The sequence below is a fragment of the Sycon ciliatum genome, chromosome 3 (assembly GCF_964019385.1).
Source record: "Sycon ciliatum chromosome 3, ocSycCili1.1, whole genome shotgun sequence".
Taxonomy (NCBI): Eukaryota; Metazoa; Porifera; class Calcarea; order Leucosolenida; family Sycettidae; genus Sycon; species Sycon ciliatum.
The window spans coordinates 7,787,783-7,805,310 of NC_088645.1; the positions used below are offsets into that span (position 1 = coordinate 7,787,783).

General features: G+C 49.3%; 1 protein-coding gene across 1 annotated transcript in view; it reads left to right on the top strand.

Annotated features, from left to right (window-relative positions):
- The window catches only part of LOC135811312 (uncharacterized), a 26,297-nt gene extending 12,494 nt beyond the window's left edge, over window positions 1-13,803 (top strand). The window contains exons 4-6 of the mRNA XM_065324533.1: window positions 1,619-1,657; window positions 9,816-9,920; window positions 13,419-13,803. Of these exons, the coding sequence (XP_065180605.1) occupies window positions 1,619-1,657; window positions 9,816-9,920; window positions 13,419-13,498 (224 nt within the window). The 3' untranslated portion in view covers window positions 13,499-13,803. The remainder of the gene's footprint in view (window positions 1-1,618; window positions 1,658-9,815; window positions 9,921-13,418) is intronic.
- The last annotated feature ends 3,725 nt before the right edge of the window (window positions 13,804-17,528 follow it).

Here is a 17,528-nt window from a genome sequence, read left to right on the forward strand (position 1 = left end):
GCACTATGGCCCCAGTTTTGTTTAACCTATACATGTGTGCGGTCTTCGAGAGATGGCGTGGCGTGATTGCTGATGATGGTGAGCTGGGGATCCCACTCGTCCAGTTTCGGAGGGAGTGGCTTTTCAACACCAGATTGGAAGAGTATCGCAGAGTTCGGCTGACGGAGTGTCAGTTCGCGGATGATTCAGCCCTGCTCGCAGTTACGCATGCTGGTGCTGAGAGGGCTCTATCCTCGTTCAGGGATGTAGCTGGTGCGTTTGGCCTTAGTGTCAATATGTCCAAGACCAAATTCATGGCGGCTGGGGCTGGTATTGTGGATGCCGACCAGACCCCTTTGGATGGTGTTGTTGACCACGTTGAGGCCTTTCGCTATCTCGGTTGTCATGTTACGCCAGACGCGCGGAGCTCATTTGATGTGTCTCGGCGAGATGCTGCCGCATCGGGTGCGTTCTGTACACTGCGGGAGTCGGTTTTCGACAGTGATGACTTCAGCATCGCCATCAAGCGCATTGTGTATGAAGTGACTGTCCTGGCGGTCCTTCTTTATGGATCTGAGAGTTGGACCGTCAGGCAGCGTGATGTCCGTCGCCTGGAGTCCTTTCACCTGCAGTGCGTGCGTTCCATCCTGAAGATAAATCGTGGCCGGCAGATCGAGGAGCACATCTCCTCTCTCCAGGTTCGCAGGATGTAGGGCGATATGGAGGAGATCGCGGATAAAGTCAGAGTCTGCCAACTTCGATGGCTTGGCCACGTGTCCCGCATGCAGGATCGGATCCCTCGTCAGCTGCTGTACGGCGCGTTACCCTCCAAACGTCCACCGCATGGACCCCATAAGCGCTGGAAGGACTCCGCGAAGTGCGACTTGATGACTGTTGGTGTTCCTCTGGAGCAGCTTGGTGACATCGTCCAAGATCGACAGGGATGGCGGGTCACCTGCCGTGATGCTGTCGACGCTATTGTCCAGTCTTGCATGGAGCCTGTGGCGAAGCCCCTCATCTGCGGCACTTGTGCGCGCAGTTTTCGTCGGCCGCAGGATGTTGCGAGGCACAAGTGTAACGCTGTTCGCGTGGCCCGCACGCGCTGAGTATGGCGTTCCCCGCCCGGTCGACAACACGTCTCCTGGTCTGCCCCGTATGGGGCCACATAGCCAGTCATGGCAGTGGAAGAAGGAAGGAAGGAAGGTGTGTGTGTGTGTGTGTGTGTGTGTGTATGCCACTCGCACAGTTTTCTGCTGTTTTTCATCAGATATACTGAAGACGCCTCAGAAATGATGTTTCCTTTAAAATACAATAGACAAAGTTTTCCCCAAACCAGTTAGTTCTAGTACGTCAGTACCGTCATTCAGTGTCGCACATAGTTATCACATGAGCTGATTGTTAAGTAACTGGTCGTGGTAGTAGACATACTAGTATTAGCGTAACTTGTGGTTCCTTGGTCTTTTTCTTTCCTCTACATTTTCCCCTGACCTCTGTATTAAATTGAAAAGACAATCCATTAGAAGAAAGTTGCTTTCCCTAAGACCCATACAAGACAACATGAAACATAGATCGAGCGAGCTGGAAAGAAACTAATCCGGTGAAATCGTGCATGCGCTGTTCTTTTTTCTTTCTCCCCCAGGTATGAATTGCTCCATTCCAACAGATCCCTTTTGTCGAAGTAAGGACAATGTCTTGTTATGCCACCTTCTCTCTCTCTCTTTCTCTCTCTATCTCTCTCTATCTCTCTCTCTCTCTCTCTCTCTCTCTCTCTCTCTCCCCCCCCCCCCCCGGAAGGTCTCTCCCGCTTGAAATTTGCTTTCATAGAAATGGGCACCATTGCCCGTTTTGCCTTGCGAAGTAAAATAAAAAATCAACAACAACACGCACACACGCACGCATGTACACATGCACACACACACACACACACACACACACACACCTACACGCAAGTGTACACACACACACGTACAGACGTACACACACACACACACACATACACACATAATATCATATAAATGCACATACACACCACGTATGTACCATGTATATGCCCTTCGCAAGAGAAGCACGCAAATCTGCAAATGCACTGGATGTGCACCCACAGACTTTCTCTTATAGCAACGATAGCGAACAAGATCTGAATGAGACAGATCAAGACGTGCGCCAGATAACTGTATTATCCACGTAACTGGCGAAGCCATGTGAATCGACCACCAATGCACACCTCAGGCGCGTGCGCCGGTGCCCTTCAAGGGGGGGGGGGAGGTTCCGGGGGCCTCCATTCCTGCTTCCATTCCCGCTGTAAATGCGGATGAAGCAGAAATGGCTGCAATTGAAGACGTCGCTCTCCATCAGCAACACCTGGCGACCGGTTTTTGGGGGCTATTTCGAAATGAATCAGTAGCCAAATCAGCTCAGACAAGCCTGACAATGAGTGAGTGTTTTCACAGTATTGTCCTACGTTAAACTCACAAATCGAATCGTTCTCTTCACACCCTAAATTGTGTGAAGTTTTCTACTCGCACAATACTCAATAGTCTCCTCACTCGTACTCCAGTACATGGAGTTTGCTGCGTAACATGGCTAGCATTATCTCCGTGCATGTCGGTTCACTTGTGCTTTATCTCGCATAAGTGGACTGCACTTCAGTTCGAATTGTGGCGAACTACATTTTCACCTTTGCATTTCACTTTACGGAAGGCCGAGACGTTCTCTTGTATTTCACGCGGTTGTGTACCAACAGTTATGCTGTGCACTCTAGCAGCAGCAGCAGCACAGTAAAACATTGAGTGCGTTTTGCCCTGCTGTAGTGTGTTATGACGGCATTACAGGAACACCGGCCTCTGTCCTTTTTGATTATGTTTAATATGTGCACATATCCACCCCCACACATACACGCACGCACATGTGCCCACATTGGTGTGCGGGTAGTACAGTCAACCGCTAATAACGACTGCGGATATAACGACAATTCGCGAATAACGACAGAATTTCCATGCCCAGAGCAAAATCCCATCCAACTGTAACACATATAATGGGACTTTGGTGATAACGACACTTCGCGAATAAGGACACTTTTCTGATGCCCCGCCGAGTGTCGTTATACGCGAAGTTGACTGTATAGAAGCCATACACATGCTCGTGCATGCGCGCGCGCGCGCACACACACACACACACACACACACACACACACTTTCACCAGCGCATGTGCACACGAGTGCATAAGCATACTAGTACCGTAAAGCAGACATTTTCGGTGATGTAATATTTTCGGTATTCTCCAAAATCGGCGGTTCGGTGGAGGGACATTTTCGGTAAACCCCGGTTTCCAGGTAAGCGTACTAATACTACTTGCATACAGTACCGGAACTACCGAAATATTCGGTGCGTTTTATTTTCGGTAAAAATTATCCGCACCGAAGTTACCGAAAATAAAACACCACCGAAAATTTCTGATTTTACAGTACCTGTGCACATGCTCGAGCACGCAATAATACTATACTATAGCTGACAAGGTACCTTTTTTTTTGCTTCACATTATCATATTCATCAAATAGCAGGAGCCGTGGTTGGCTCTGGCCTTCCCGGCAAGAAGGCAGATATGCCTGTTCGATTGGTGAATACAAATACCATACCATACCATATATGTACTAGCAGTGTGCAACGCGGTCGCGGGTGGGTGGTCGTCTGTCGCGTTGAGCGAGTGGTCGCCTTATCCGAGCTGTTTTGAATGTGAATGCGTCCGTGACAAGGAAAGGTGGTCGCTGTGGTATCATCAAGTCTATGTGATGACTATTGAAATAGAATAATGCAACGAAGGACTGAGACAGTGAGAGAGGACGACTCGTCAGGAAACTACCAAGGAAAGACTGAACAGCAACAAGAGACATGCACTGTCGATTATGGGCACGGAGTACACACATGCATGCATAGTATGAGTAGTATGCTGTAAGGTTGTACGCACGTCCATGCAAGGAGATGCAGTAGCATAATAAGAAACATGAGAGTGCAAATATGTACGATGTACACGGGTACACCACACGCCCCTTCTGAGATAAACAAGCGAAAAATCGGAGCTGTTTATCTCACATAAATGAGAAGGAGAAAACAGAAGTGACAGAAAAGAAAGTAAACACTAATGAAGCGTGATACCAATACCAACTACTTGTAGCAAGAGTGCGAGGTACAGGTATGTAGAGTCAAGCATAGGACTTAGATGCTGTGGACGAAATGTTCAAACGCTCTGGTGCCTGGCGAGACCGTTGGCTACGACGAGGCTGCTGCACACAAGGTTGCTGCGGTGCTGCGGGCTCAGCCGGGGAGGTGTCTGCAGGCGGAGCGGGAGGGGCTACGGCAGGGGCAGGCTTGAGAAAGCGACGGTTGCGCCAGTAAACACGGCCGCTGGGTAACTTCACCATATAGTCCCGGTTGCGACCAATGGCGACGACCACGCCGGTGGTGCGCCAGAGTTTGGTGCGCGGATCTTGGATGTCAACCCGCATGCCAATGCGAAGTGGGGACAGTGATCTGGCAGACTCATCATAATGCTGTTCTTGGGTGGCAGACTGAGCGGCAGAGCGCTTGTCAACATCGGTGGCTTTTGCTTGCCAATCAGGAGCAAAGCTGAGATGATGAGCTGTCACGAAGGAGGACAATGGTCGACCAAACAGTGCTTGGGCTGGGCTCTGACCATTTTCTCGGGGGGTGTTGCGCCATTCTAACAATGCGCGTCTGAACTCATCGACGTCCAAGTTACCGTCGGACGTGGTCTTCAACACAAGTGATTTCATCGCTTTCACGGCGGCTTCGGCATGGCCATTAGATTGAGGATTTGTATTGTTGTATTGTATTTTATTATTTTACTTGGGCATTCCCAACAGACCCTAAGGTCTTCTTACAGGGTGCCCAAGATGAATGAAATTGTTAAGTTCCTGGCGAAATGAATTGGGGATATGAGGATAATGAGGTGAAGACGTGGAGTGCTGAACTTGCCATCGGGTGCAAAATTCAGCAAAGCGACGTGATGAAAATTGCGGACCACCATCAGTGGTGAGGATGCTGGGGACACCGACGTCGGCGAACCAGCCACGGAACACACGGATCACATCGGCAGAAGATGCAGTGCGGCCGATCTTGGCAATGCAAGGCCAGCCAGTGTGACGGTCGACGTAAACCAGGTATTCCCAACCTTGACAGGAAAATAAGTCGGCACTGGTTGACTGGAATGGCAGGGTGGGAAGGCGGTCAGCGGTGACACGCATCGGTTCCTTACACTGAGACGGAGCGTGCAAGCGACACTGTTCGCAACTGCGAACGACTTGGGCGATGTCATTAGACAAGTGTGGCCAGTATACGACTTGTCGAGCTCGACGCTGTGTGCGGTTGAGGCCTTGGTGGGAGGCATGAAGATCCTGGAGCACACGTGGGCGGAGGGTACGCGGGACCACAACACGTTGGCCTTTCAGGACAAGATCACCGTCGACTGAAAGATGCTCGCGGATAGTGAAGTACGGTTTCACAGCTGAGTGGACGGCGCGCTGATCATCAGGGAAACCTTCACGAACGGCTTGGAGAAGGGCCTGATAGTCATCATCGGCACGGGCAGCGTCCAAGAGCTCGCAGTGCCGGAGGTCTGCAATTCGGCCATCCTCGTCCTGGCGGAGACATGCTCTGATGGCTGGTGCTGAGAGCGTTGAGCTTTCACCGAATTCTTCCTCACTGGTCGGCTTGTCGACCGGGTTACGGGACAGTGCATCAGCAAACGCATTCTCTTTGCCCTTGCGCCAGTGCGCGACGAGTTGAAACGACCGGAGCTTCAGTGCGAGGCGTAGCAGACGTGGATTTTCTATCTGATCCAGGGTGTACTTGTTCAGAATCGGGACCAATGAACGGTGGTCAGTGAACAAATCGAATCGGCTGCCGGACAGAAAGAGGGAGCACTTGTGGACAGCCCAAACCACAGCAAGTAACTCCAGTTCTATGACGGCATAACGTGTCTCTGCGTCGGTGAGAAAGCGGCTGCCACACTGCAGCATGCGCCACTGGTTATCTTGGCGTTGCCATAACACGAACCCAAGTCCGTTCAGGGCAGAGGCGTCGGTCTCTAGCCGAAGGTCGTCACCAGGACGGTAGTACGAGAGAGTCGGCGGCGATATCAGTTCAGACTTTGTGGCGTTGAAAGCCGCGGTGTGGACATCATCCCACACGAACTCATTCGTGGTCTTCAATAACGGACGTAGCGGAGCTGCGAGCTCGGATATCCGTGGGGTGAATTCTCCACACTGATTCACCAGACCGAGGAAGGAACGGAGGTCGGTACGATTGGTGGGTAGGTTGAAGTGCTGAAGAGCCGATGTCTTGTCAGCTGGCACGGTGTATCCGTTGGACGACACATGAAACCCACAGAATTCGACTTCAGCAGCGGCGAAGACAAACTTCTTTTGACTGAGAGTAATTCCGTGTTCGCGTGCACGGGTCAGGACGGCACGGACGTGAGCGACATGGTCCGAGAATGACTCATCGTGAACGAGGCCGTCGTCCACCACCTTGATGAGATGGGTCGAACGGTCGAAAGCTGCGTCGGTGCGGCGGTTGTACTCATCGCCGACGGACACAAGACCTTGTGGATTCCGGCAGAATCGGTATCTACCCCACGGCGTGATGAACGTAGTGAGAGACTTGGCAGACTCAGACAGGGGCACCTGCCAATAGCCATGACGGGCGTCAAACTTGGTGAACCATCGGGCTGTGCCGATGCCAGAGAGAGCATCACGTGCGTTCTGCATGGGGTGGGTGGGACGCTTCACTTGTCGGTTGAGAGACTGAAGGTCCACAGTCAGACGTTTCTCACTAGAATTCTTCTTGTCGACTACAACAATGGGGTGGCACCAGTCGCACGGCTCTGACACTGTCTCGATGATGCCTTCCTCAACCATATTGTCGAGCTGGGTTTTCACCTGCTCACGGTAGGCATGTGCGATAGGACGAGCTGTGTAGACTCGGTGAGGTTTCGCATCATCTTCGAGAATGATGTCCATTGGCTTGCCACACATGGGTTTCAATGTCGTGTCGTCGAAGAGGTCTGCGAACTCTCGCAGTAGGTCAGCACGGATCTGCGCCAGCTTGCTAGGGTCAGGTGTGTTCACGAGACCGGTCGTCACAACGGGAGCCGTTGGAGGTGGTGTGCTGCTGGTACTAACACGCGCAACTTGCTTGGGCCAGCCGTCTGGTAAGAGGCCTAAGGCGTATAGCGATTGGCGTGACAACAGGGGTTCACGCAGTCCACGGTACACATGGATGGTGCTATCATGCTTGAGCGAGCCGATGGTGAGAGTGGCAGAGATCTTGCCAGCTGAAACGAGACGTTCACCATTGGCAGCATGCACATTATCATGGTCTGTGGCCAGATTCTCCACAAAACCACCGAGATGCGCTAACTGATCGACGCCAATAGCGTCAATGTCACTTCCCGTATCGGGGATCCATTCTAGGGAGGTAGCGTCAGGTTCAGTGCACAATTGCGTGTCGACTGGCACCGTAGGAGATGCATCACACTGAGCGCGGCGGAGCTGTAGTCGTCCCAGCGTGCGCTGCGAGGACTGGTCAGCCGGTTTGCGGGATTTTCTGCACACCGCTTGGAAATGTCCAATAGTCTTGCAGCCGCTACACTTCTTGCCGTGTGCAGGACACTGCGACTTGCTGGCGTGGGGAGTGCGACCACAATTCGGACATTTCGATGGCGTGGCGGACGGCTGTTGCTGTCGCGGGTTACTGCCGTGTTTAGACCGCTGATAATTTGTTTTCCGAGCGGCATTGACGGAGCTAGTGCCGGGGATACTGCTGCTCGTCCGAGAGGCTGCCTCCTCCGCTCGACACAATTTAATGACCTTCTCCAACGTTAGATCGGTAGTGGCAAGGAGCTTATGGCGTGTCTCCGTGTCAAGAATGCCAGTAACCAGGCGATCACGCATGGTCTCATCGTACCTGGTACGCTGTCCCTGCTGGCATTGGCGGCATACTCTGCTTGAACAGAAATTGCACAGTGCAGCTTCGCTGAAATCGCAGCAATTGTGGATCTCCCTGAGGGAAGTCAGGTACTGATCGAAGGACTCTCCATGCTGCTGTTGGCGGGCATAGAAGGCGATCCGGTCCAGCAGAGGGTTACGCTGGCCGCGAATGTATGCCTGTACAGCCTTGATGAGATCGTCATCGTCGTGGTTGTCAGCCAGAGGAATTGTGCCCTCACGAAGAAATCTCCGGAGGTCCTCGTCCAGGCACTGACGAACCGTTGCCACTCTGGTGGCATTGTCCTGGGAATCCAGGTGCTGGCACCGGGCGTAGTCCCGCCAAAGACCTTCCCATGCGGCAAACTCTGCGAGAGAGGCAGAGGCAAGTAGCAGAGGGCGATCGACCGAAACTGGTCTCGCCGCAGGTACATGTTCTCGTGCCGGTGGGGCTGGGGGTGGACGTTGCGGTGGTGGAGGTTGAGAAATGCTCCTCAAAGTTCGCTCCACGAGCTGTGTCAGGTGGTGCTCGCGGGTGGCGGCGGTCTCCATCTGCTGTCTCATGAGCTGGGTGAGGGCAGCAATGTCAGGGCTGAGTACTGGTGTGTCTGATTCCGCCATGCCGAAACGGAAATTTCAAATAATTATTTCACTATATTTGAGAGACGAAACGCCAGAGGTACTAGCAAGACCCAGGACTGAGAAAGACTAATGGAAACTGCTACTAAAACAAGTTCACTGCGCCATGTGGTATCATCAAGTCTATGTGATGATTATTGAAATAGAATAATGCAACGAAGGACTGAGACAGTGAGAGAGGACGACTCGTCAGGAAACTACCAAGGAAAGACTGAACAGCAACAAGAGACATGCACTGTCGATTATGGGCACGGAGTACACACATGCATGCATAGTATGAGTAGTATGCTGTAAGGTTGTACGCACGTCCATGCAAGGAGATGCAGTAGCATAATAAGAAACATGAGAGTGCAAATATGTACGATGTACACGGGTACACCACAGTCGCCATGGTCGAGTGGTCGCCATATCCGAGTGGTCGCCATTACAGGTTTTACTGTAGAACACTAGCGGCCAAGCTTGCCACACCAAACACCACAACATGTCATGTTAATTTGAACAATTTCAACGTAATACTTCAGTGATAACTTACTATGCTTTTGCACACACAAATTAGGCTTGTAAATAAATTAAATAAATTTCACGGTCCTGTGAGACTTGGCTGGAAGCCGGGTTTTCCGCATCCGCCGTGGACACGCCACCACCCTCTTGGATCCTAGGCGTGTAAAGACGTTGATAAATAGCTTCCAACATTTTTAAACTGACCTGTTTACTTGAAAGGTGACTTGAAATCAGTGTCACCAGAAAACCTTTAGTTGAGACAAGTGAGAGCAAAAGGAAAAAAGGGAGAAAAAAGGGAGCATGCTCTGGCCTGAGAGCTGCAAAACTGCGCATGCTCTGGCCTGAGCGCTGCAAAACCGCACACGCGATGCTGTTACGGTAAATAATACATCTATGAGCGACATCCGGATATCCACAGAATCTGCTGGGAGAGTACGCGTGTACTCGAGTCTCATCCTGAGCACGTTTTTTTCACCTCCAGTATAGCTGTATTTTTCATTGCAAAGCCATTCCCAATTGTTGCGTTCGTTGTTCAAATGCAGTGGATATTCAATCAGGAAGGCAGAGGATATAAGGGCCTGATTGGCGTTTCGTGTGGCAGAGGATGGCCACACAGAGGCACTTTGCGATTTTCTGACTAATGCCGTACGCACGTTGGTTGTCTTTTCCCTCTGTTGTTTATGTACAATACAGACACTGGCAACACACCAGCACCAATAAGCATACCGTCAGAGTCTCCAACATCTAATAGCACCGCTACCAGCAACACTACCGGCAACACCACCGGCGATAATGGCAGTAAGTTTCCCCGGGGCGTGACATGTCAGTGTGTGTGTGGGGGGGGGGGACTAAGACCCGGGGTCTGGGTGTCCCCTAGGGGAAAAAATCAGATTTTACGGCTGACAGCGCAGGATTACTGTAAGAACAGTAATGTTAAAATGAACATTTATTTCTAACGATTTGACGAATTTAGAGAATTCGTTAACATTTGATGTTATGTGCAGAACAATATGTACATGTACAGTCATTTGCCGGAATTCGTTAGCATTTCACCTCGCTAACCCACAAAAATCCGGAGATTGCTAACTTTGAAACTCGGATGTTGAGCCATAAATAAATGTGGAAGAGAAAAAGACATATGGATACGAGTTAAGAGTAACTCTCCATCACTGTAACATGATACTGTATACAGTTCCGTTGGGACTGTAGCTTTTGCTCGTTTTCGTTGCGCTTGCCTTCCCCTTTTTGGTCTTTCCATAACCTTGAACCTTCCAAGTTGGAAGGCTGTCGGTTTGCGCTACGGAGATGTGTTGAAGCTAGGTGTCAGGACGTCGAATGTCTCAGTACTCTGTCAGTTTTGTGCCTAGTTATTGCACTTTCTGACAGTATATAGTATCATGTTACAGTGATGGAGAGTTACTCTAAACTCGTATCCATATGTCCTTTTCTCTTCTACATTGCTAACTTTAATTGACGTTAAAATATCTGGTCTTACAGTGTTGCTTTCTTGGATGAACTGGGCGCACCGTCCTGAACGAAACGTGGTACGACCGTGGTCGAACTGGTCGTACCGTCTGTGACACCCCTATTACCAGCTTTCATATCTCTACTAACTCTGCAAAATGTCAGACATGTTTGAGGGCTGTAGCTTCATGTAGCTGCGTAACAGCCAGTCGAGGGTGTGTGTGTGTGTGTGTGTGTGTGCGTGTATGTGTTTGTGTGTATGTGCGTGTGTGTGTGTGTGTGTGTGTGTGTGTGTGTGTGTGTTTGTGTGTGTGTGTCCCATATGGTGCAGTGGTATGTGCAGTCGATTTCCAATCGAGAGGTTGCCGGTTCAATTCCCGACGATTATGGTCGCACACGTCTTTCTTCTCTTTCTCGGTCTCTTCCTGACTTTTCTTTCATTGTCCTGGGTGGTTACCAACAGCCAGTGTATGCCGGAGTATGTAGTGTGGTGTGTGTGTGTAGAAAAAAAAAGAACAAAAAAGAAGAAAAAAATGGAAAAATGAAAAATAGGGATTCACTGGCCAGAAAAAGTCACTTCAATCAGCTGTGTGGTGGATACCAGGCTAAAAATAGTGGCGGTCAATTCATCAGCCTTGCAAGCTGTTGAATGGTGTAATCCCAGCACAAGTTGCTATGTCTAACATAGCTGTTCGCTATCATCGCTTCCGCGATGGGCAGGTCTGAGGTGAGGTGAGGTGAGGTGAGGTGTGTGTGTGTGTGTGTGGTGTGTATGCTGTGATGCAGCCCCTTTGTTCCCCTCCTCATGAGGGCAGCTTAGCCGTTGAACGGCAGCTGTACGTCAAGGTCAAGGTCAAGGTGTATGTGCGCATATGTGTGTGTGTGTGTGTGTGTGCGTGCGCGCGCGTACATGTGTGTACATGTGTGTGTGCCAGCTAGTTCGGTTGGTGGGTACACTTATGCCAGATAGTGTTGGGTCTGTTGCCAACGGGCTCGGCTGCTTGAAGGTGTATTGTTGTACCTACCACCTTTGTTGGTTTGAGGGTTCATTATACTTTCTATTTGAAGTATACATACCATGGACTGCTTCTGGCAAGATTCACTCTTGTGTAATCAATGGTGCTAGTGAAGCTTATATCAGATCCACTTTGATTTACCCACCCACACTAGTACCAAGTATTACCTTCACTGGGGGCAGGGGTACCTGCAGTTGGATCCCCGGACGGATACCCTGATGCCGTCAATCCTTTTTCTGCACCTTATCCTCACCCACTTACTGAGGTGTGGGGAGCCCATAAGTGGGATCATTTCAAGTCCACCCTAGTTTGGGGATTTCAGGGGGTGTCGGCCGCTGGGTGGTTCAATGGCCAATTGAGTCATCTTTCCAAGATTCCTTTTGAGTCTCTCTCCCCTCTCCCGTCGAGACCCACGTGACCAGTTTTGGCAGTGAGCAAGTACAATTACAAGTGTGTGTGTGTGTGTGCATGTGTGTGTGTGTGTATGTGTGTGTGTGTGTGTGTGTGTGTGTGTGTGTGTGTGTGAAAAAAATGAGGAAAAAATGGAGGAAAGAAAATAAAAAATAGGGATTTACTGGCCAGAAAAAGCCACTTCAACCAGCTGTGTGGTTGACACCAGGCTAGAATTAGTGGCGGTCAATTCATCGGCCTTGCAAGCTGTTGAATGGTGCAATCCCAGCACAAGTTGCTATGTCTAACATAGCTGTTCGCTATAATCGCCTCCGCGATGGGCAGGTCTGAGGTCTGATGTGTGTGTGTGTGTGTGTGTGTGTGTGTGTGTGTGTGTGTGTGTGTGTGTGTGTGTATGTGTGTGTGTCCATGCGCATGTGTGAGTGTATGTGTGTATTTTGTGAGTGTACATGTGTGTTTTTGTGTGATCGTTTTCGTGTTCCAGCATCTGTTTGCATCTCATGTACATACATGTAGGGGGCGTTCGTTTTTGATCTACAGGTTTGGGTAGAAACTAGTTGTGGCAAGTGAAATCCGACACTTGCCATAGGGGACAGCGCCTCAAATGGACATCAATGATGTAATGCACTGCACCTAATTTGTACTATAGAGCCGTATGCATCACAAACAGGTCGAAAGGTCACAGCTTAGATACACACAGTTCACAAACATGGTACACATAAGGAGTATTGGTAATTTGGTATCCAATTCCCATTCATTTTTGCCAGCACCTTTTGAACCTTGACTGTGATGAGTACGAATTCTGTCATCAGACAGATAAAGTTGTATGCAGTACATGTACTGTACGTATGCAGGGCTGCAGAGGCTGCAGGATGCACGGTGCAGTCCCTTATGCCAAGTGTCGGATTTCACTTGCCACAACTGCACTTCTTTCGGTAGAGGTGTTCGTTTTTTGAAAAAAAATTCTACTCAAAAGGGTAGATTCTACTTTCCTCTACCGGCTCTACCGGGAAAAAGTTGGTAGAATCCGGTAGAAGTTGGTAGAGCTACGGGATTTCCAGCAAGATCAAGGATTTGTACACAACTCCATAAAAAAAAGAAACATTTCACGTACGCATCGTGTAAACTACTAGATCTGGTAGAACAGCGTTCGTACACTTGCCTCTACCATCTACCTCTATCGGTAGAGTGATTTTACTCTACTCTACCAAGTAGCTAAAAACGAACGCAGCCGTATTCATGGGCTTGCTCACCCTCGTCAAGTCGTAACATATCGACTCACCAGTACGCTACCTATGCCAAGTCCTAAAATATCTACTCACTAGTACTAGTATGCACTGCACTGCACTACTATAGATTGGACGAATGACCCAACCAGTGCGTTTCTCTGTTGCTTCTGCTGCAGGCGGCCAGCTGGCTCTTGCCGCCACACACAGCCTCGCCTGGCTTCCACCATTGATCCTGGCGGCCATCTTCTTGATGTAAAGACCCGCAGCTGGTGGCTGCTGCATCCGGCCATCGCCACAGGGTTCGCGGTTGTCATGGTGATTGTGGTCACGTGACGGCAAGTTGCTGTGACACACAGTTGGCGTGACAACCGCAGCATCTGATGCCATGAAAGGCACGCGCCACTAGGTGACTTCTAGCATTGCAACTGACTATACATTTGTATGATGTACACCAGATTTGACAGTTTTAACACTTATGCCAGTACATGTATTGAACTTCTCTATCTCCAGGCAGCTAAGTGGCCAGCCGTAAATACTACTACCGTAAATCCCGCCAGAGCGCCCCTACCTCCTCGACGCTTCAGGTGGGGAGGGGCGCATGGGCGAGTCCTACTTGCCGCATTCAGTGCTCCATGAAAAAGTACTCACCCTACGAAAACTGTTCGTGCATCTCGTACACCGACCAAAGGTCAAGAGCCAGGAGTCGGACAGACCCGACAAAACGCAGGATTTGTGCGATCCCTGGTCAGGAGGGTGGACACTGTTGCGTACATTTCCAACGGGGTCGAGCACGCGTCTGCAGTGCAGTACGGCATCACAGACTGCGACAGAGTCATACGAGGATACAATCAATCACGTCCCTGACAAGAAGTCAGGGAGGGGCGGATGGGAGAGACGGGGCGCTCTGGCGGGATTTTACGGTATTTACTGAGAGACGTCTAACGGGCGTTTCTGTGGGTGGGTTCCGGCGCCTGCAAGGCGTTTCTAAAAAAAATACATTTCGGAGTGCATGCATACGACACCGTACGTGTGCACATACATAATGTATATGATGACTGATGTAGCACTGCTGCAGCTATATATTACTAGTACAGGTAGGCGTTGAGACGCACTACACTGCACTGCATGCGTCACGGCAGAGTAGACAGGGAGACAGGGGCCAGGGACGTAACTGTTCGCTATGAAGGGTTGTATGGGCTCAAACAGGGACATGGGAACGGTTCGCTATAATCATCACGAAATTCCCTATATGCGAGTTCGTTATAAGTGGAGTTGACTGCACTGTACATCTGTGCATAGTATGATGTTTATTATGAGTGGTATTATCTGCATTTTTCGGGGGGGGGGGCGTTTCTGGGGGTGGGTGGGTCAAGAAAGAAACGTCTGTTAGACGTCTCTAAGTAAATACATGTATTTACAGATGGCCTCTAACTGTCTTGCTTTGAATATCTATTTTTCTTGCGCACAGCAATGAAGTGTATCAGTGTTATCAAGAGTAGATAAACAAGAGTGTGCAACTCCGGATCTCTCCTGCACAATCTGAGGATGCCGGGATTTTTGTTGGCGTCACCTTTTTTTTTCAGAAAACCCGCATTTTGCCGCAGAGCAGTGTGAGAGCACGTGCTGGGCACCGACCTTGTAATGTAAGGCCGTCATCACACTACGTTTTCCGACTCCCGTTCACGTCTACGTCTACGTTCAAAATCCAAAACGGGTGGTCGTGTCATCACACAGGCGCATTTCTCGCCGCGTATACTTGGTCACGTTTTGCGGAAGAGTGCAAAAGTAGTAGCAAGAGCCCATGTATGGAGTCTCCTTGTTGCAACAAAACAAGTGCAAATGAGGATATTTTGGAAAATACCTCCAGCTCTTTTCTTTGAGTTAGTGCAAAAGTAGTAGCAAGAGCCCATATAGGGAGTCTCCTTGTTGCAAGAAAACAAGTGCAAATAAGGATATTTTTCTTGTAGAAAATACCTCCAGGTCTTTTCTTTGAGTTTGAGCATCGCCCAGCACAAGTGTTCTGATTTATTACCTTGTGTTTTGATGCAGTATGCCACTTCTTTGAATTCAGAATGGGTGTTGACAGGAGGAAGTGGATGTTGGCAAAGTTGAAATTCAAAATTCGTACCCCTGCATTCAGGGCAAGCTCCCTCGCTGAAGACTTTTGGCCAAGAGAAAGTGAATCTGTGGCCTGGGAAATTCCTAATTTAATTTCAGTTCGCCGCCGCCGTCGCCGTTCTCGTGCCAGAAACCTTCTTTGGGAGCTCCTGCATCCCAAAATAGTGGACAACGTAACTGCCAACCGACGATTCTGGTCCACCAATGTCGGATGCCCAGGATTCTTTGAGAAAAGGGTGAAGGGACGATGGCTGGAAGTCATGCAAGCGTTGCAGAAGGCAGGGAAGCAGGATGACGCAGAGGACTACTTGGATAGGCAGTATGTTAAAACATTCCGTGTCAGCAAACCTCTGTTTGATGCAATTTACACCGACACACATGCTCTCTGGGAGAAGTCGGATACTGCATTCCGTTGCGCCGTGAGCTCGGAGAAGAGGCTTGCCATGTTATTGTATTGGCTGGCTCACGCTACCACGCAGGACGAGCTTGCGAATCTCTTTGGCGTGGGACAGTCGACTGTGCATGGGATTCTGCACGACGGTGTAGACACGTTGGCTGTCCACCTTGGCAAGAAGTCAATTGTTTTTCCGAAAGGAGAAGATCTGAAGCGGGTCATTAGCGGCTTCAAGCGCATCTGCAAGCTACCAATGTGCGCTGGCGCCATTGACGGCACGTTTATGAAAATAATAAAGCCATCAGTATGGGGGGACTCATACTGGTGCTACAAGTCGTATCCCGCAATTATTATTCTTGCTGTCGTGGATGCCGATGGCATATTCACGTATGTGGATGTTGGCCGAGCAGGCTCGCTCGGCGATGCGTATACCTTCAATAACAGCAGTTTGAAAAGGAAGTTACAGACTCGATCGTGGTTGCAATCCACAACGAAACTGATTTCTGGCCACCGTATCAAGCCCTATTTACTGGCAGACTCTGCATTTGGAGCTTCGGAACACGTTGTCAAGGCGTATAAGCACCCACCCCAGCCTGGACAGCAAGCCACCTTCAACTCTGCTGTCAACAAAGGTCGCAAGGTGGTCGAGCAAGCATTTGGTAGACTTAAGGGTCGTTTTGCTGTCCTAACAAGAAGCTTTGTGAGGGACCCAGAGTTTGCTGCCCGCGTAGCTTTGCTGTGCAGTGCTTTGCACAATATGTGCACTCGTGGCAATGTTGAGTTCTTCGATTCTTGGTTGCCAGATCGTGCTGAGTACACGGGAGATGGTGAACAGGCAGCGGACGCCAACAATGGAGCAGGAGGAAGTGCTGAAGTTGTTCGGAAGGCGCTGACAACGTACATCCATATGCTGCGCTAGGTGTTAGATCGGCAACTCTAAATATTCAAGACCTCTTCTGCTTTCTGCTTTCCCTTTTTTCTTCTTCTTTTTTACCAGGCGTGGGCCATCCCCTGGACTATCAAAATGGGTGCCTTATTATTTTTATTTTTCTGTTTATTCTTTTTACCAGGCGTGGGCCATCCCCTGGACTATCAAAATGGGTGCCTTATTATTTTTCTTCTTCTGTTTATTCTTTTTACCAGGCGTGGGCCATCCCCTGGACTATCAAAATGGGTGCCTTATTATTTTTCTTTTTTTCTTTTTCTGTTTATTCTTTTTACCAGGCGTGGGCCATCCCCTGGACTATCAAAATGGGTGCCTTATTATTTTCTTCTTCTGTTTATTCTTTTTACCAGGCGTGGGCCATCCCCTGGACTATCAAAATGGGTGCCTTATTATTTTCTGTTTTTTACCTTGTTTTTTACACTTCTTTGTGCGAGTTTCGTATCAGAAAAAAATCCTGCAACAAAAGTAAGAACTTAGTAGCTTTCACAGTAAATAGTCCTCGCCGTTACATCTTATGTTGCACAGACCAACCATTGAATACAATTTAGCACTGACCTAGTTTGCATCTTTTATATCAATGGTATTTTTTCCTAGTTGTCATCTACACACCCTCACCATTTCTGGCATAAGAACGGACATTCATACTTCATGATGGTGGGAAGTATTGATTTTCTTGCTTTGTGACAGTCGAGAACGTAAATTTCCTCATCTTGCCTACATTCACGGAAATAAATATTGCACAATTAATATGCGTTTGAAGAATACCAAAACAGCAGACTGCATTTTAGGGAAACGGAACAAAGAAACAAACAATGAAATATGAAATAT